This window comes from Leptinotarsa decemlineata, unplaced genomic scaffold (genome assembly GCF_025532065.1).
Source record: "Leptinotarsa decemlineata unplaced genomic scaffold, Ldec_3_MD MMD2_tig00026282_RagTag_RagTag, whole genome shotgun sequence".
Lineage (NCBI taxonomy): Eukaryota > Metazoa > Arthropoda > Insecta > Coleoptera > Chrysomelidae > Leptinotarsa > Leptinotarsa decemlineata.
In genome coordinates, this window is record NW_027412668.1 from 10,069,593 (window position 1) to 10,091,942 (window position 22,350).

Below are 22,350 nucleotides of genomic sequence, written 5' to 3' on the forward strand. Positions count from 1 at the left end.
GTTTCATAATGAAAAGCTACATTTTAATCTGGTAATTGTTATGCAAGTATCTGCTCCAGTAATTGTTGTCCGCATTTGCTTTATGTTGCGAGCTGAATTTTGGAACGAATTGTTTCTGACAAATTTATTTCATTCACTGAGGTGGAAATCAGTTCGTGAAATTCCAGTAACACTGCCAGAATAATCTAAATAGTTTACTAATTGAGTTACTGTCACTGTAGGGAAGAGTCAAAATATCACACTCGTCAATAATTTGTAACAATGAAATTTAATAGCAGAAACGGAACTTTTCATAATTTCAAAAATTTTCGATTATATATCATATGATAGATATTGAACAATCATTTTCAAATCACTTTCTCTTTCATTAGAATCTTTTTGATTTCTCCGATTCGCTCTATCTATCTATCGCAATTTATACTACACATTGGGAAGCGATGTGTCTGACAATTTTGTTATTTTCATCTGTTACCTTAATTATTATACAATGTTATATAATGCTTTATCGTATATCATCACAAAGTTCAAGAATGAACTTGCCCTTGAAGTTGGAAGTTTCTCAACCTAGCTTTCGCTTTATGAGCTTTCAGGTATGTTAGGCAAAAGGTGATTTGTACAACTCTCCATATAGATTTCCAATATGGATTTTCCACTGTAGGCACCTTCGAAGAAAATGTCTTCGTAACATCACAATATATACCACATACTACCAATTTGATATGTAATAATATTCCTGTCCATTAGATCGGATCCTCCCAAGTTATAATTGTACTGATTTTCTATCCTGTGAGATCAAGGAAAGTATACTATACACGACCCAACTGTATCAATACTTACTGTATCAATACTGTATTAATTATTCAAATACAATACTAAGTCAATGTCACAGTAAGTTTGTTGATATCGACCAGTTTCAAGAGCAAAGAAAACTTGTTTTGGAACCAACGAAAATCTATAACAAATAGGGTTTTCACAAGGAGTTGGTGTGCAGATATATACACCATCAGCATTTTCGTTCACCTCTAAGATTTCATCATTTGGAACATTGTGGTCAAAAAAATGTATCCATGATGATTCAACAACTTCCAGACTTCAACTTTAACTAATAACGCGTTTAGTCACAGACTAGCTATACACATTCATCACGACAGTAGTTACTGAACACAGTTAGTTAAAAATGGTAATTCTAGGTGAAGGGTAGATTTCGAGAAAAAATCGTTGAAGTACAATATCAATTATAGGTAATTAGATGAATTTTGGGAAATAGTTAAAGACTGACTCCAGAGTAGAATCGAAATGGCAAGCATATTCGTAGCAGCAACTTCGTTTTTTTGACAGCTTCGATGACCAGATTTATCAGAGTTTGTTATCGGATTGTGAATTTCATCTAGCTCAAGCTGTCGAAGCTCTTTACTAAAATCTTTGAAAGGAGCTGAATCTATTATATCTAGGTTGAAAGAATGTGATTCATCACACGACAGCAAACACTGTGAGACAACACTGTGAAAACATCACAGATCTACACCTTCGCCTGACGATTTTATAGGCTCCTTCCAGTATCATTATGTCATATCGACACTCCAACTCGAATGTTCGTGACCAGAAAAATGATGCACCTCCATAAGACTTTGCATCCCAAATCATCTGTTCTACGGTAGTACTTCACCCGACGACCAGAAGGCCGTCGACTTATGAGCTCTTATTGTTATTATCATTATTGTTATTATATTTTTTCGAATTTGCGTCGGTTAGGCCCCATCTCCCGAAGCCCTGATATATTCAGGAGGTCCCACCAGCTTTATCGACCAACGACAATATGTTCTGGTATTGGGAACGTTTTTTCAATATATTAATATTACGACAGAGGTTCCAGTACGAACAATGAAATATCGTTTTGCTCTGGTGATACAGAAGGACTATATCGGGCTTTTAACCTAAATGTACCTTAGGGTGAGAAAGGAATAGTTCCAATAAATTTGTCACTTCTTTTTCACCACAATGGATTCAATATACACCGGAGCGTAGGTAATAAAGCACTTTCAGAACCACGTTATATCGATGGAAATAAGTCTAGACTGCATATACTGTACATGCTGACAGCAAGTGCATATGACAGACCCATCACCTAGTGTCAAGAACCTCTATACCCATCACACGACTGCGGTAGACTGCAGTGTTGTCTCTGAAGAGGAATTATCCAATTCCTGCCCTCTCATGGTCGTGGATCATGTAGGGAAGGGGATCTGAATTTCTGAGGACTTCACAAGCTTCTTCCAGTTCTACTCTGTCATGTAGATACTCAAAACTCGAAAATCCACGGCCTTCCTATTGTCGGGAAAAGTACAACCGTGAAAAGGGTGGTTTGGGTCCTTGCTTGGAGTTGATACAGCTCTTTTCTAGTCCACTTCACTATTCTGTACGAGTAGAGTAAGATTGGAAGGACACGCATATTTACTGCATCAACTTTGGTTGTCATTTTGTCCGGCAGTCACATGTCATTCGCATACATAGCAAACCAACCATCACCATTTTCATATCTATTATTATTATCATTATTATGTCCAGAAAAAAATACATCATCTATGCAAAAAAATCATTTCATAACAATAGATTTCTAAGCCCTCGCTGAACATGCATCTCTTCTCTTACCATTCCATCTCCGATGTTGTTGATGACACACGGCACTAGAGCAGTAGATCCCGTTTGTGACGTCACTATCGTGTTGTTGTCGGTTGCGAAATGAACCGGAGGGCTCTCCAAGGGCGGGAAAGAGGCTCCGAGCTCGTTCAGCTCGTTTCCGTCGTCTCCAAGGTCCAGATCGAGTTCTGAAATCAATTACGTCTACGTTAGAAAATATTGATGAGATGAATGTTTTATTGGTTTTTCATGTGATTGGATTCCGGATCAAAGTAATCGGAAGATTTCGAAAGAAATGGTGAATGAAATATCGAAGATTGAGGAAACATTCATTTCATGATGATTAAAATGGAAGGGCGTAGTACATAAAACTTTGGGAAGAATGATTTATTGAAACAAAAGGAATCCACCGGAATGAACTCATCCTTATGACACCACCTTTGTACAGGGTATTCGCAAAATATCGTTTGCTGGTGACATATGTTGATGAAATTTTCTATCAGGGGTTCACAACTTCTTGAATTTCACGAATCATTTCAAGTTTGGTGATTCACACAGATGCATACACTTGAAAAAATATATGAAGTTACGAAATCAGGAAATTTCAGTTTTATTCACTCAGTATCATCCTCTCCAAGTTTGGAAAATATTTGAAAAAGATTTTAGGATTGGACAGTCAGATACTGAATTGAATATAGAACAGATCCAGCTCTAGACTTGTTTTCAGTTCAGCAACTTTTTCTGCAGATGGCACTGTCATTAAAGAAGATCTCATATCTTTTCGACGTAAAGTCGTTTTCTCAGCCGGCTTAAAGTTTGGGCATAATAATGTTAGGAAAATTGATGGAAAAACTCGGTGGAAGCATAATGGGAAAGTGGTCAAACCTACGGTAGTGGAAATACAAGAAATAATAAGCTGTGTCAATGACAATCAATGTTGAAATCAAAATTTTTTTAAAAGTGAAAGTTTATCTTCTTTTTTATTTTTCTATAATTTCTATTATTCATTCTAGTTCAGAATTAAAGGTATCTCGTTACCTATGTGAAATTTCGTATTCAGAATACGTTTCTTATCTCACAAAAGAAATTAATTTTTATTCTTTGTAAATTTTTTTCTATAAATGCAATGGTGAATAATTCAATTTGATAAAATAAGGTAATAGGTCAGTGTATACAAGTTATCAATGTTAATTTTCGTTTTTATTTCATAAATTGTAATATACTTCTGCGGTTTGTAATACATCTAACTAATCAGGGATGCACTATAGAAACGCAATTTAATTGTTTGAAAATAATGAATATTGCTCACTTGAACGTTCGATCAATATTTACTGAATTCTATGAATTTTCAGACTAGGTGCAAAACATGAACTTTGATATAATTGCTATAACTGAAAGTAGATTGTCTGATGATGTGGCATCGTATGCAATTATGCTACCTGGATATAATTTATAGAGAAAGGATAGAAACCGTTCTGGAGGAGGGATTGCTCTTTATTTTAAAAGCCACATTAAGTATCAGCTGTTAAATATAGTTGTTGAATTATCCAATAAACTCTGTGAACATTTATGGGTTAAATTTGAGATTAACAAAACCAATTTCATTATGGGCATTATATATAGACCACCTAAAAATAATTCAATTATAGACTTTGTTAGGGATATGGACAATATTTTAACTGATTTTATTCCAGCTACCGACCATGTTATTTGTGTTGGGGACTTCAACCATGATTTGAGTCATATGGCAAATCCTGTAATAGATTGTTTCAACTTTTTGAACTTTACCCATTTGATAAACGAACCAACAAAAATTGACGATAGGGCATGCACAACTCTTGATAACATCTTTATTTCTGATAAAAAATATGGTATCGGAGGCAGGAACAGTTAATGCTGATTTAATATCAGATCACAAATTAGTTTTTGTGAACTTGCTTTTGGAATACAACAAACTAATGTCAAATTTGTTACATTTAGGGATTTTGCTGATTTCAATACGATAGAATGCATTCAATCTCTGCAAATGTCACCATGGCATGGGTTCTTAGCAGAAAATGATATCAATAGAAAAATTGAAATATTCAATGGGTTCTTATTTCATGTATTCGACTACTATGCACCTAGAAGGATGGTTAGAGTTACTAAATCAAAAGCTCCGTGGATGACTCAAAATATTAAAATTTTATTGTCACAAAGAAATAATGCTTTGAGTAAGTATAAAAGAACAAGAACCCATCAAGACTGGGAAAGATATAAACTATTATGCAACTTCACCCTCTCGTCGATAAGAAACGAAAAAAGAGCATATTTGAATAGTTTTTGTAGAGTCAACGATAGTAGGAGAGTTTGGAATACTTTAAGGTCTTTCAAAGTTGTGAGAGGTAAGAATAGAACAATTCCTGAAGAATTAACTGATCCTGAAGTGATAAATAATTATTTTTCTCAAAATTGGGGAGAAACTAACGATTCAACTTGTAATGAAGCAATTCAATTCTATGATAGTCATTCTTGTCAGGAGAATAAACCTAAATTTGAATTCAAAATGGCTACCGTTGAACAGCCATTTTGAGATAAAAAGTACAGCATACGGTATAGATGATATATCTATGTTGAGGTACTGCAGCCCTTTCATTGATCCATTTATAGTTCATCTCATTAATTACAGCATAGAAACAAATCAGTTTCCTGATTTATGGAAAATAGCGATAGGATGCTCCCTGACTAAAGTGGCGAATCCAACAAATCTAGCTGACCTTCGTGTAATAAGTATTCTATCATGCCTGTAAAAAGTGATAGAAAAAGTTATGTCTTCCTAAATTTCAGAATATGCTCGAATCCATTCACTAATTCCCTCATGTCAAACTGGATTCCAGAAAAAACTGAGTACATTTAATTCTCTCATTCAGGTTCTAGATACAGTGATTGCTAATTTGGATAAAAGAAACATTAGTGTGTTAACACTTCTAGATTTTTCTAAAGCATCCGATACTATCAATCATATTATGGTTTTTTCTGATAGTTCACTTGCAATGATTGAGTCATATCTAACGAATCGAAAACAGAAGATAGTATCAAATGAAAGAAACTCTGACTACGTTGAAATTGAAGCGGGAGTACCACAAGGAAGTATTCTCGGTCTACTATTTTTCATTATCTATACCACTGATATTCTAAAATCCATAACCGCTTGCAATGTTCAGGCATATGCCGATGATACGCAGTCATTAATTGGTTGTCCTAAAGAAAACCTGAATGATGCACAGAATTTGCTGATTGATGATCTTGAACTTATATTTAAAAAAGTGCCTTTCATAACTTGAAATTAAATTCGTCCACGTCAAAAATATTAGTTTTCTCACCAAAAACTCAGTACGATTTTATACATACAAATTTGGCAGTTGCTTTCAATGATGTACCAGTAATGGCCGTTTGAATCGGCGAAAAGCCGATTCACATGATTCACATGAATCTCATGTGAATTGCATTCTTAAAAAAACTTTAACTTCACTGAAAACTCTTTACAGCAACCGGTTTATTCTCAATGTGAATTTGCACAAGACTCTGTGCGAAACCCTCACAGTTTACGTATTGTGATTTTTTGTATGGTCCTTGTCTTGATAATGAATTTAAATATAAGATTAAAAAGGTTCAGAATTTTTGCGTACGATTCATTTACGGATCACGTCGGTATGACCACGTATCTCAAAAATTAAGAGAGTCAGAATGGCTCAATATGGAAAATCGTAGACGACTTCATCCATCCATGTATGTTTATAAAATGATGAGAAATGAAAATGACATTAATCGAAGGAGATTACTTCCTAGGTCTGATACACATTCTATTAATGTAAGATACTTTCCAGAGGAGCTTCACATATACTGCTATCAAACATGTCAATTCTATCCCTATTCAGTACAGGGACTTAAATTTGAGAGCATTTGAAAAGTTTATGAAAGAATCTTTACTATCTGCACAGTGAATAATGTTGGTAAATGTGGGTCGAACAAACTTGGTAATGTTTGATTTTTTAGTGTTGAAGCTTCTGTAATTTATAGGGCCATATGGTATTATCAACTCTAGATGAGCATCAGGGGGTTAGATGTAAGAGTAGCCGAAAACTAAATCTCGCCTCGTGATGTTCAAGCAAGAAAGAGATTTTTCTGTATTATTTCTTCGAATTATGTAATAATTTGTAATCTCTACATAATAAAGACGATAATATTATTATAAAGCATAAACACATTTTTCAGTACTACTACTAGTACTACAGTACTAATTTTTCAGTTCAATGAACAGAAAAAAAGTACCACATAGTTCAATCCGATATACAGAAGATAATTGTTACTTACTCAAGCCTAAGTTGCAAAGCAAAACCGACCCAAAAGAAAGTGCGTCATTCAATTTCATAGATTATATCTATGTTTTTTTTGTTTGCATCAATCGCGAAAGTGGATGCTTTGAGGTGTTTTTCTTGCTCATGTATTGCTCTGAGAGAGAGGTTAGGTTAGATTAAGTCCACCGCAACCTGCAAGGATTTCGAATCAGGTGAGTGCCCTGTTGGGATCTTCTGTGATCTCAACAGGGCATTTGACTGCGTTCAGCATGAGGTTCTCTTGTCTTAATCGTACAAATATAGTATTCGTGGAGTTTCACTTGACTGGATACGGAGTTTCTTAACACACAGAAAACAATTTGTTAGTATATCTTCCACTAAATCGGCATATCAAAATATCTCTATGGGCGTTCCCCAAAGCTCTGTTTTGGGGCCAATTTTATTTTTATTCTACACGAATGACATGGGTAATATCGAATCTTCTGACAGCTTAAAAGATATGCAGATGACACTAATATATTTGTCTCTGACAAATGTGAAAATACCTTGAAACAAAAGTGTACAAATGCGGTTGGTAACCTCATTTCATGGTGTGAGAAGTGTCTCTATTTCATTTGTAATAAGACGAATATAATACGATTCCACAACTACCAAAAACAAAGTGAAACTGTAACAATGAAAACTGATGAAATCTTGATTGAGCCTACTTTATCAGTTAAATTTCTTGGATTTACTATAGACTTCTGGTTTAAACTGGGAAGAACATTGTACCAACTTGATCTCAAAATTGAACTCATTACGTTTTATGTTCCGAAATCTTAAGAACATTTTGTTACGTGAACAATTATTCGTATTATATCATGCACAAGTAGCCTCCCGATTACGATATGGCATATGTTTCTGGGTGTGTCCACTCGAGCACCAGACGTATTTATTATACAAAAACGCATTTTGAAAATTATTTGCGATACCTCAAGCAAAGCATCCTGTAGACCGATTTTCAAAGCCTCAAAAATTTTAACAATGACGAGTATTTCAATTTTAGAAATGTGTGTATACGTATACACAAATAAAAATAAGTTCACTGGAGTTCAACAAGTCCATTGTTATAATATGAGTAATTGCGCTGATTTCCTTATTCCCTACTGTAAATATGTTGTATCTTTGAAATCTTCTGAATATTTGGGTCTGAGGATTTTTAATAAACTGCCTAATGAAATAGTTAGTTGCGTCAATATTTATATTTTTGAAACTCGTTTGAGGAAATATTTACTCGACAATGCTTTTTATACATTGGATGAATTTTTCATTTTTTAGATCTTTAGATTATAGGTGACTATTCCTATAAGTTTTATCATCTTTGGGAAACTAAATGTATTATTATTATTAATGGGGAACTAGAATGAATGGATCTATCACCCACTGGTTTGACCAAAGTCTCCAGTTCGTAATCCATCAGTGGACTGTATCAAAACACGCAGGACACTTCATGAAATCAGGCCCATGAAGGCTCATACCTTGATCCTGCTGCTCAAAAACAAACGACATATTCAGAAATTCGAAACACAATAAACGTCTTGTATTCAATGGACGATGGACTATAAGTTAGTCAAATGACACTTCACTTTGAGTCAAAGGGTGCTGCTGGTTAGTGTTTTATTAGAATATGAATTCCAGTGAATGTGATCAGCAATGCTCACGAAAAGACTCACAAGAACTTTTCTGCTCATTTCAAGAGCTCACACTCATTTCATCAATGATTTGCTAATTACTAATCGAGTGGAAGGCAAAAATCTTGGAGACTCACCAGTTAATAGATGAATGAAGCCAGTAAACCGCCAGTCCAAGTACCCAGGAAGAGTTCCATGATTTTTATGAGCTCAAAGACATCTACTGCTCAGATGAACACAAAAAATATTGGTTGGAAGCTATCACTTTCATCTAGGAATACTCAACTCATGACTAGAAGGTGAGTACTAGATTCCGGATTGGCTTGTTGAAGAGCAAATCGTCCTCATCTTCCGAAAGAGTGTGTTCCAAAAATAAATTGGCATTTTCTTTTTCTTATGCATCTCATCGTCATGGATCATACAGCATTTGTAATAGACAAATGTGTACTATGAATTGAAACAATGATATTCACAAGAGGTAACCTCAGCAATGAATCAGAAGTTCATATTACCTCCATTACTGTGACTATGGAGCATTTCTATTCAAGGTAGCTGCCCAAGCGGCCACTGAAATATACTTCTCTTCAATAATCAAAATAACTCCACGGATTTTTTTTCAAAGATTGGTATGATTTTCAACTTTGTTGAGTCCTTCTGTGTTGAATTAGAAAGTGTTTGAATACTGGATGTTCGAGATACTGGTGAAAACTATGTATAATCACAGTAGAAAATAGTCTGTGAATGTTTTCTTGGCTCATACATTTATCATTACAATTTTCACGAAATTTGTTATCTATCATCTGGGAAAAAATTCAACATACATCAACTTTTTTTTGTTGTTTCTCCTCAATTCATTTCGAAGGGCGATATCGTTTTTGAGAGTCACATAAAATAAAAACAGAAAGAAATAACATCAAATGAAAAATTATTAGCAAACGGAAAAATCAAAAGATACTTCTCAATTAGTTACCTTTCAAGCTTCCGTATATAATAATCTCCGGAAGAAAATCAATTACGGTTGCCCATGTTGATTTTCCTGGCGTATGAAATATCATTGGGATTTTTGACGATATAACAAGCTTTCAGAGTTGGCCATAAAAGCCGATTATATTCTGAGATACTCTCATTAGAAAAACCTTTTTACACATAATTACTTAAGGAATTATGATGAAGGAGAAGCCAATTTTGAGGAAATTTCATCATTCAATTTCGGAAGACCCCAAAGAAACTCATAATTCATTTTGAGTTTGGGAAACATGAGGAAAATATAAGTCGACGACGATGTATTTCTTCCATGAAGTAATCAGATCTGTGCCTCTGATTTTAAAATTCTAGAATTGAGTACGATATTTCTGGTTGGTTGGTTTTTGAGTATACAACAGTATGCAGCATAAATATGTATTTATTCAGTTTCTCAAGATTGTTTACAGTGAATATACATGTACATATAGAAATGAACAGTGAACGAATAAAATACATCTTACGAGGCAAAATGATCTGCGTATGTGTGAGGAATGAGAATACTGAATCTAACATTGAATGAGATTCATGTATTGAATTAGGTACTGAGATATAAATTCAAAATAACTACATTTGAACAGAATATAAATAAATAAATAAAACCAATCAGTTTATTGGAATAAGTACTAGATATGAATAAGAATATAAGTTTGAACTGGACATATTTGAACAGATTATGAAGAATCAGAATAAACTAATGTATTGAATGGGTACTAAGTATGGATGAAAACATAAACACATTCAATAAATTGAACAATCAAGGGATATAGAGATTTCCATTATAAGACTACAAACAAATCAATACACAATATATATCCACAATCGTGAAAGTATTTAAATTTATATTTGTCTATGTATCTCTGCCCGTGGTATATTCTTGATAGATAATTCGATCTTTGTCAAAAATTTTTTGAGATTTTATTCGCATCTTAAATTTTCAGGAAGAAAACTGTAGAGTTTTGGGCCTAAATTCCGAAAAAAATTCTGTCCAACTGATTTAAGCATTACTGGTATGACGATACTATGATTCCGTATACATATACACTTCTATATACAGTGTCACCATTAAAGTGCGCACCATATGGGAAACTATTTTTTCGAAAAGTTTCAATGGCACTTGTTTGTGCTTTACATTCAATTTAAAATGATGCGGCCAACTGCAACCCACTGACGTTCAGTGTTTGTCAAATTCAACTTTTTTTTTAATTGAAAAAGTGCATTTCTAGATCGAATTTAACAAAAAGTTACTTGAAAAAATTGTGTCTACGGCAATTTTATATTCATATGCCAAATTTTATGCAACTAGAATAAAGTTGAGGTTTTGCTTATTTTTGACAGATATCCCCTTTATTTTAAAAAACAAGTTCGGTTAATTGTCATCAATTCATGTATACATAACAAACTCATCATGGAGTTTAACTTTTCTGATACATTTTTTACTCATACGGACATTTTTAGAGAGAAATTAAAAATTTGCAATAAAAATTTTAACATGACTGGTGCAAAGTTTCAATCACTTGGCTATTTTCTCAAACAAACTTTTGATATCGAAAAAGCAGAGGCAACTAAAAAAAATGCAAATAATTTCGATAAAACTATTGTTATTATTATAAATTTTAAACAACAATATTATTATAGAAAATACAGATGGGTACAAAAAATTACTTATTGATCTAAATGAGGTTGTCAAACACGTATAGCCTACATTTCAGTATGTCGTCCTCCACGTTCAATACAAGTTATGGTCCTTCTACTGACATCTGTAACTGCATTTTTAATAAATCGGGGATTTATATTCGCACAGCACTCGCGAACGGTATTTTCCAGATGTTGTATGTCAGTAAATGGTCTACTTCGATACACTTTTTGTTTCAGGTAACCCCACAAGAAAAGTCTAAAGGCGTCAAGTCGGGTGATCTAGGTGGCCAATAATGTTCCCAGTTACGTACAATAACTTTGCCTCTGAACATTTGTTGGAGGGACTGTTTTACAGCAACCGTGTGATGTATTGGTGCGCAATCCAGCTGATACCATAGGTCGTTTTTAATATTTGAAGGTAAATTATCTAATTCATTATTCAAAAGGTTGAGATAACCGACGGATGATGAATTTTCCCTAAAGAAAAATGGCCCAATTATTTGGTCGTCAAGTATCCCACACTATACATCAGTTTTAGAGGAATACTGATCACCATATTCAACTGTGAAATTGGGATTTTCTTGGGCCCACCATCGGCAATTTTGAGAACTCACTGTTTCATTTGAAGAGAACGTTGCCTCATCTGTCCATAAAACTGTATACGGAAACTTTACATTTTCTTCTCTCTCTCCTTGAAATCAGAATGAAAACCCCAAACGGACATCAAAATCTCGTTCTTTTGAAGTGTTAATAAATTTTGGATTGTGAGGCCAAAATTTATTCTTTTATAAAATTTTTCCCTCTTGTAATCGGTATTTTTTTATAATATCGGTTATGCTCGTTTGCCCGTGTTCAATAACTTTCAAACAAATGTTAAGTTGGGCCTCCTCATCATATTTACTTGGAGTGTGCTTTTTCTTAAATTGATTGCTAAAACTATTTCTATTCTTTCCTGAAGAGACAACATTATTGCAACAATAACTGTTAAAAATTTGACAAGTTATTCAACAACTTGACACTACCATAGCATGCATCTTGTTTGTCAAGACCTACTTAAAAATTTCATTCAACGTGATTGAGCATCCTTACCGCCCTAGTTAGTGTTTATAAATAATCTGTAAATCCTAAATATTGAAATTTTAATGTAATTTCAACTCTAGTAATTTTATTAATACTTATTGCAGTTTTTGAGTTGTGTCTGCTTTTTCAAAATTGAAGGTACTGACGTTTGTTTACAAAAATAGCCAAGTGATTAAAACTTTGCAGTTATGATAAAATTGTTATAGCACATTTTTAATTTATTCCTAAAAATGTCCGCATAAGTAAAAATTCATCAAAAAAGTTAAACTCCATGATGAGTTAGTTTGTTATGTATACATGACTTGATGACAATTAACCAAACTTGTTTTTTAAAATAAAGTGGATATCTGTCAAAAATAAGTAAAACGTTAACTTCATTCTAGTTGCATAAAATTTGGTATATGGATATAAAATTGACGTAGACACAACTTTTTCAAGTGGCTTTTTGGTAAATTCGATCTAGAAATGCACTTTTTCATTTTTTTTTTCAAAAAAGTTGAATTTGACAAACACTGAACGTCAGTGGGTCGCAGTTGGCCGCATCATTTTGAATTAAATTCAAAGCACAAACAAGTGCCGAAGTTAAACTTCATTGAAACTTTTCGAAAAAAAAGGTTCCCATATGGTGCGCACTTAATGGCAGAATTGGTAATTTCGATTTCCATAATTTCAAAATTGAGTTGTCAAAAAGATAGAAAATAAAGTATTTTCTGAAACTACTTCGTAGTTTCAGTGTTACTATCTTCATTCGGGTTTGAAGGCCGACGTAGTCTGGAACTGCATCCTGACGTTTCGCCAGCACGAGTGGATGGCTTCTTCAGAGGTTATTCATCTTGTCGAAATCACCGATGACTTGCTGAACTACTTCGCAGTTGTTTCTACAATTGCTGACTCTGACATGAACATTCAAATGAACAAAATCAAAATAGGTAGGTACGCCTTCACGGCGTCACAAAATGCTGCATTCCACGGTTGATAAATCTGGAATCACCGAACAATTTGGAAGTGAAAATAGTCAATGTTGATTCCAGTGACACAGTAGATTGGGAAAGCTTTCGAAACTTCTAGTTCGCTAGTCGAATTTTGGACAACTTGGAAAAAAAAAGACAAGATGATGAGACTTGCAAAATTAGCGACAAAAAAATGTTGGTCAAACTGAGCTGAATATATTTCGCTAAAAAAAAAAACGTTTCACATATTTGTTTTGGTATAGGTATGTTGGTAAGTTAGGAATCACACGTTGAAAGTTAAGACCTCGTCAGTCCTTAGCTCGCACAAGTTTCTCAATTTCTGAGAGTTGTCGTTCGTATGGGGGCGACAGCTGATTAACGGAAACACAGATATCAGAATGAACTGATGTCACCCAAACATGGATAAAGGTCACAGGGTTAATGACAAATGCTTGAAACTGTTAGAATATACAGTAAGTAATCTATATACAGTAAGGTCTATGAACAGCGACATAGACCTCACCGCAAGTAGCCCTCAATTTAGTCTTTCACATAATTATTACTGATGGCACCTAGTCAACTGATACTTATCATAATCAACAAGTAGTCAGCAATATAACTAGAGATGAAATAAAATAACAAATCGAATTGGAAATTAGGATATCGAATTCATTATGGTCTGGCCTGCGTTATCGTTATATGAGTAAAAATAGCTGTAAATGAGTTGTGAAGAGTTCTAGAAACACCCTGATGATTGATCATCGATCTAACAATCATCACATATATTCATTTGTTTGAGACGAGGACAGTCTGGTTCTATGTGGAATCTCCTTGAAAGAAGGAATCCAGATAAATTTTTATCTATAGTAATACCACTGCAAATGAAATAAACTCACCATGGAGAAGAGTAGAATTAAGTCAAACAAATTTCTTCTCCTGGTGTTACAGTTACAGATATGCTCCCTCCGAAACCGACATTGTCCAGCTTTCTTGCCGACGTGGACTCTGGAATGATAACTACGTCATCTGCATAAGCTACCGAAGCATGAGCAGAAGAGGAACGGTTGAGAGGAGTTAACCCTTTCTGAAGACGACCCCTGGTGACCTCAAAGTCAATGGTCCCATCATGAAGAGGTTAGTTGCGGTTCTGTTTGAAGCATACATACTTATCATCAGTATTATCATTATCATCATATAGGCAAATGGCATCTGCGGGCTTATTACAGATTCTTCGTAAGACAGGTTGAAAAGTCTGCAAAATACTGGTGTAAATTTTATTAAATGTTGAGTAACATCTTTGCTTCCGACCAGAAGGATTTAGATCCTTGTTGGGATTTGCAAGCAGTTTATCCCCAATTATCTGATTGTGAAGTTATTTGCATTCATTCATTCTAATTTTGTAGTCGTGGCGAGTATCAACAAACCTAGTTTGGATTTCAGAACTGGGATTTTTGCGTCACTGCCTATAGTCGATATTTTTGGAGGCGACAGCTTGCTTATGATTTTTATTGAAACAAGTTCGTGTTAAAACATCAATATTTTCATTTTATATCTTTTGTACGGTAAAAAAGTTGATGATGTGGATCATCCTTGAATATGACTGATGAACCAAAAAGTGAAGAAATAAATAGTGAATATAAAGTATTCTCCACTTCCGTATCAAAATTTCTCTCTGCAAAAATAGTTCCTCCAGTTCAGGAAACCTCAAAAATCCAATGATGGTAGTGCAGAATTTAAAATTGCGAAAACCTGGCATAAATATACACATCGGTACGCCTATCATTTCTCAGATTATGAGACTGTCATAATTAGAAACAGTAATACTTACAAATCGTCCACATATTTACAAACAGAACTCAATTTCCTATAACGTCAAACTTGCTGCAAAACGTGTCTTATCGAAATAGAAAACCCGTCATTCAAGAAGCCTGAAATGCTAGTTCCGGACATTCAGAACCGGAAAGAGATACGGGAGTTGGTAGTTGGTTTAGACAAAAGCTGAAGGAATGAGAGGCATGTCTATCTCCGTAAAACACCCTGCATATGAAAGCAAAATAAAGGAAATCTGAGAAAGATGAAGAAGCCATTTCCTAGTCAGAGGTCAACGATATGTTGAACGTATTGTGTCAACAACATTATGTCTAATAAATACTGCTTTCAACAATGTTCATGTGGCGTCTGAGATCAAAATTGAAGAACTAAATTGGCCTCATTTCCTTTCTCATTTGTCGTAAGATCTACATATACTCTACTGTAAATACCTACGTCTGATATTTTGAACTGATACCAAAATTATTTCGAAATATTTAACGTTATGCGTTTTCTTGGTTCTGTAATATTCAAATTATTATTTGGTAATAAGTGTATTGATTTTATTTCTAATAGATACTAGATGAAGATCAAAGAAATTCACCAACTGAACTGGGAACAATATTCGGAATAAATAAAGAGCACCTCATTGAAAAATGCTGAGAGCTAACTTCTCTCGTTTCATCGAGTTCATACTCTTTGTGTTATTGTTCATTATTTACTAAAATCACGAATATTTTTCATCAGCATATCAGATATTTCACTAGATGGAGAAAACTGCTGATTTTATATTTTCATTTTTGTTGTTCCACTTTCGGACGAAATAATACAAAAACAAAGGAGGCACTTTGAGTTTCTAAAATTTTGAGGAATCATTGCTTCATGATAAAAGTGTATTTTGGAATATTAGGAGTTGTGTTGATAGTAATGATAATCACTTTGGATTATTTCCCATTTGAAATAATGGCCCGGCAAGTTAATTTCGCAAACTGTTCTCTTCGTTGGATGATTATTCGAAATTCATATCTGTGGTGTGTTTCAGTGGAAATCAAATGAATAGGAAGTACAACTACCTACTTTCCTTCGATTATCCACACCATTGAGTCTGTAATGGATTTTATTGTTTTCCTGAATGCCATATATGATCTAAACAAATGTATCAGAAGTCTGTGTGAATCACAAAAGTCTTTGTAATAATGGAATATCCATTGAGATATGAAGTATTCCATTCATTATAGAGAAAGGAGTAATTAAAACGTTGGTTGAAAGGACACAATATATCTTATGAATCTGAGAGTCTTCCTGAAGGATTCAATCACTTGAAAAAGCCTTCATTGGGAATACGACCCAAGAGAGATATCGCCGAAGTAAACCAGCTAGGTTAGTTAAAGTTGAAGCTTCCCTTCCCTATATTGAAAATTTTCCATAATGAATTGGGATAGTTTCAGAGAAACACGACGAGAAACCAATATTTAGGCTAACAAAAACCATCAGAGAAAGTATAAGGTCAGCTAAGGACCCCAGAGGACCTTTAGCAACAACCGGATATCGGCAGGTGTAGGCCAAAACCCGCCAAATACACACTCTCCATTGACAATAACTTCGGGCACTCGCATAGGACATACATGAGAGTCTCATCTTTCTGCTCACTTATCCTGCATAGAGGTGAGTCCACTAGCCCCATACTATGGAGGTGTTTCCTTAGTTGATAGTTACCAGTCAGAAATACTACTGTTAAGTTTAGATTTTTCATGATGATCGCCAGATATTTCTTCAGCACCAGCTTCCCAGGGTCGCCCAAAGTTATCCTAGCAAGATTGCATCCTTTGATTATATCCCATCTCTTCAGGATTGAGCATGGGTGTAACATTTGGCTAGTTCCGCAATTGTCGAAGTCATCAGGCCGTAGGTGCCACTGGGTCCTGAAATTCTTAGTCCCGCCGCTTCCTTGGCTAAGGAGTCGGCAATGCGATTATCTTTACTCCTGTCATGGCATTATGTTACTATCTACCCAGGCTTTGGCTGAATCTTGGTGGCATTCTAGTACTAGCCCTGAGGTTTCCCAATGTCTGTTCAAGGCTAACGCTTGTCTGCTGTCAGTGCAGATTGTTATGTTTTTGCGGAAAATTCCTTTTCTGGTTATTTCTTCTGTGGCGATTGAGATACCAGCCAGTTATGTTTGGACCACGCTGGTATTTTTTTCCATTCCCCATTCCATTCCACCTGGAGTATAATACTACATTGGAACCACGAAAAGAAGCAAAGGTACCCTTCTGTCTCAGCACAATTGCTGAAATTGCTGACTATTGAAGATCACTATCGAAGATTATATAGAGAGAAAAAAAAATTCAAAAAAGACAAAGATAATTTCATAACATAAAAAAATACAATGAATATAAATGAAATCTAGGTACTTGTCCTCAATTGTACACATACAAATTGAGGCAATCCAATTAGGAGGGAGGGAGCTACACCCACCGATGATAATATGAAACCGAAGGCAAATAACAGCATCGTAGTTTCTGCGTTGGTAACAATGGAAACAACTCGAGCACCAACTCGGGTACTGCGAGGGTTACCACATCGCCTTTGATAATGTCTACCGCAGTAGTAGTCAAAATGTCAGGCATGGAAACTTGTAGACCATGACAAAAAACCCGAAAAAAGCATTTTTGTACAACTGTTATTAAAAGTGACATTTCCAATAGTTGTCAAAAGTATTGAAAGATGTTTACGAAGTAGCGTGTTAAAAATATTTTTACACGATTTTTATCGATCAAGAAGCAATAAACAAAACATAATTATAAAATTTTCATGAAAGTTTATTTGTGAACAATAGATATACAGGGTGTCCCTGGACTTCCTCTTTTCCTTTCGGGAATGTATAGATGGGGTCAAAATATCACCAGTACTTCATATAACTTTTTTTCCTAAAATCCTTCGTTACCAAGTAACGGGCCCTCGAAGTTACAAAATGAAAAATGTTTTTCTTTGATAACTTTTCAAGTGAATATTCAAAATCATCCAAATTTTGGTAATTGACTAAACGAATAAATTCCTTCGATGAGCTTTCATGCAGGAGTCAGTTGTTTCGCTACAAAGTCAGGAACGGACTACCCCCGATGGTCCACACCCCAAAACTTTGAAATGACAGATATTTTTCAATATTTTTCAACAAATTAAGGTTACTTGGACAATTTTATGAATAAAAGTACTCGTGTGGAAAGTCGATCGAAGCAACGAGTCTTGATAAAAATGTAGTTTCACTCGACGACATCAAACCCGCTCGTCCACCATTATTTGAAATGAATAATTATCAAAGCAGAAATGAATAATAATGATAACGTTAATTCAACAACATTTATCCTGAGATGTCTACCATTATTCGAAAATATTAGTTTTTAAGGAAAATGGAAATGATAGGTAAAATGTTCATAACGAATTTTTATAATGCAAACACGTTTAACTAACGAAACTCAAGAGCCTCAAGAGCAAACAGAAATGAAAAATCAGCTACAGAAACTGCTCGATATGACCACCTTCTCTCTCTATACATTTTCTTAGTCTGCGAAGACACCCTCTCTGTACTTGAAATAACATTCCAGGGTCGTTTCGTATGGCTTCACAATGTAATGTTATTCTATTCGACAATGCATCTCTTGTGTGAATAGCTGTAGCGTAAACAAGGCTTTTTAGATTCCCCCATAGAAAGAAATCCAATAGATTTAAATCCGGGCCATGAATATGGCCCACCTCTACCAATCCATCTATTGTGGAAAATATGATTCAGATGGTCACGCACAATCAAACTAAAATGAGGAGGAGCGCCATCATGCATAAACCACATATCTCTTCGGGTTTGCAATGGAACATGTTCCAAAAGTCCATTCAAATCGTTCTGAATGAACTCCAAATAACGTTCTCCATTCAATCGGTCCTGTAGAACGAATGGTCCTATAAGATGGTTTCCTATGATACCAGCCCAAACATTCACGTTGAATTTCCGTTGGTGTTTGGTTTGCAATATCCCATGGGGATTTTCTTTGGCCCATATATGGAGATTATGAGAGTTGATAACTCCATCTCTACTGAAACCTGCTTCATCAGTGAATAAAACTCGATTAATAAAAGTCATATCCTCTCTTTGCCTATCCATGAACTAATTGGCATATTCCAGTCGTGCTGGAAAATCTTGAGGTGTCATGGCATGTACCTTCTGGATGTGAAATGGGTGGAGCAGTTGTTCCCTAATTATTTTATGAATAGTGGACTTGGATGTATGGAACTGTTCTGATAGATTTCTGATGCTCATTGAAGGATCATCAGCGACGGCTTCCAAAATATTTTCCTCCAATACAACGGTACGTACAGTCCTAGGAGCGCCCTCACCACCTCGTTTTGGCAAAACTGTACCTACAATAATATCGAAATAAAACAACGTACTCAATTTAATTATCAATTATTACATACCTGTCTCCCTCAAGCTGCGATCGACACGCTTGAATGTTTCTCTTGACGGTACCGTTCGATTGGGAAAATGCTCGGAATACAGACGACGAGCTTCTGCAGCATTACAAAATGCTCGTCCATAAAATACATGCATATCTGCATATTCATTGAATGTAAACTGTTCGGCCATATAAAAAAAAAATCAAAATATCCTATAGAATATTGACAATACAATGATAGTCATATGACAACGCACCACTCAACAAAACAAAATCGCATTCCAGTTTCTCATTTTTTATCAAAACTTTCTGAAAGGTTTTTTTGTCAACATCTGTGAAAGAAATGGAACATAATTATTCCCTGGATATTTTTCACCTGATCATGTGCAGCCGTTTTTGTAGTTCATTCGTTTGCTTTTTATTAGTATAGTAAATATTTTTTCCGATGTGCGTTTTTTCAGCTAAATTTAGATTCGTGTTAAAGAATTTCTCCCATAAAATTATAATTATCAGTGAAACTCCTCAACAGTTTAGCTGTGAAGAAGAATTTGAAACATTCGAATGTTGAGTTTCATGAGAATCAGATAACTGATCAACACGAAACGTGATTATTCCACACGTATTATGTACATACAAAATATGGAATGAATGCGATATTTCATAGTAGAGTAGCTTGTTAGTTCAAAAACACCACGAATCTACAGAACTTGATATTTCTTTTGAAAAAATATCTGCTATCACAATTGTGACTTAAACTTCAATATAGGTACTGTACTTTTGTTTACGACTTCATTTCAGCTTACTTTGTATTATTCCTGTTATAAATGTTGTTGAATTACGTTATCATTATTATTTCTGCTTTGATAATTATTCATTTCAAATAATGGTGGACGAGCGGGTTTGATGTCGTCGAGTAGAACTACATTTTTATCAAGACTCGTTGCTCCGATCGATTTTCCACACGAGTACTTTTATTCATAAAATTGTCCAAGTAACCTTATTTTGTTGAAAAATATTGAAAAATATCTGTCATTTCAAAGTTTTGGGTGTGGACCATCGGGGTAGTCCGTTCCTGACTTTATAGCAAAACAACTGACTCCTGCATGAAAGCTCATCGACGGAATTCATTTGTTTAGTCAATTACCAAAATTTGGATGATTTTGAATATTCACTTGAAAAGTTATCAAAGAAAAACATTTTCATTTTGTAACTTCGAGGGCCCGTAACTTGGTTACGAAGACTTTTAGGAAAAAAAGTTATATGAAGTACTGGTGATATTTTGACCCCCATCTATACATTCCCGAGAGGAAAAGAGAAATCCAGGACACCTTGTATATGAACAATTAAATTCTTATTAATTATTAATTAATTCTTATTAATTATGAACATCAATATGAAAAGTTCAATCAGAACAACTGCTGATATTGATACCTTGCAATGTTGAAGAGCCTTGTAATATATTTGAACTAACTGAGTTAACAATTTCATGGGCATTAAGATTCAATTCTTGAAGTGAAGAGGACGATACTGTAACGCTGGAGTTAGCTGTTGGGATAATTCTTCCATTAACAGGCTTTTTAGAAGAAATAGATTGATCGTTGTAACCCTCAGCTACTGTTGTAGACTTCCATCCTCCGTGCTTCTTAATATCCGTTATATTTGCTCCTGATTCTACCAGCAAAGAAGCAGGAGACCTTTTGGAAGAGAGACCTGTATATTCCTTTGGTTCAAAGAAGTTCAGAAATTCAGCAATGGTAGATGGCATTTTCACAAGCGAGTTCATATCAGCCGATGATTGATAACAGAAGGGTGTAAAACAACATATTCATCAAAATAGTCGATTTTCAACAATGGAAAAAGAATGACCTATTTCCGTTTTTGTATTTGGAATTTTAACGATCAATGATTCATCGATTAACTTGATGTCTTAATGAATGGCACAGCTCTTCACACCGGCAGTGAATGCGATAACATGAAAATAGTTAACTAACAAGAGATGTCAAAATGTGTTTTTACAGAAATATTGAATTTATTTTATTATGAAAACAGGACAAGTTGTACAAAAAACTTTGTATGATATTTGTGTAAAAAGTTTTAACACTCATGCCATAAATATCTATTATACGACTATTCATGATAATAATTGATATTCACAAAATTATTTTTTATTCTAACACCGTAGCTTCATCCGTTGTAATTATCACCGACGAATTAATCCAGTCATTTAAGCTTAAATTAGGTAAGAATCTCGGAATTCGAGATACTCAGCTGTAAGTCTGTAAATACTTGTATATTGACACCCTAAAAGTTGTCTCAAAACCTACATATGGTAGGGTGTAAGCAACTATTAAATTTCAAAGTCAAAGGTCACAAAAATCGGTTTTTTGCGCTTTTTTTGGAAATATCTCATTTCCTATGGGTTTTTTGCTATTTGTATTTATTATCAATATTGTAGAATACAAAATTTTCTACAAATTTTGTAAAAAAAAAATTTTATACGGTGAACCGTTTTTGAGATAGAGGGCGGAGAGCGCGCGGTCACAGCATCACTTCAGGTCAACCGGTGCCTCCGGTCGAAAACGCGCCATATATAGTTGATGAACTATCGATAAATCAATGATTATGAATATTTGTCAATTTTTATTAACTATTATATTATATTTTATCATTTTCTTCATGCATTACATCTATATCTATTCATATTGTATGGAGCAGAGAAGATACTTTTTCTATTATTTTTGATAAATAATACATGAATTAT

The 22,350-nt window shown here is 34.5% G+C and overlaps 1 protein-coding gene across 1 annotated transcript in view; it reads right to left on the reverse strand.

Moving 5' to 3' along the window:
* Positions 1 to 22,350, reverse strand: part of LOC111502089 (uncharacterized) — a 595,228-nt gene that overhangs the window by 100,124 nt on the left and 472,754 nt on the right. The window contains exon 4 of the mRNA XM_074179786.1: positions 2,650 to 2,825. Within this exon, the coding sequence (XP_074035887.1) occupies positions 2,650 to 2,825 (176 nt within the window). The remainder of the gene's footprint in view (positions 1 to 2,649; positions 2,826 to 22,350) is intronic.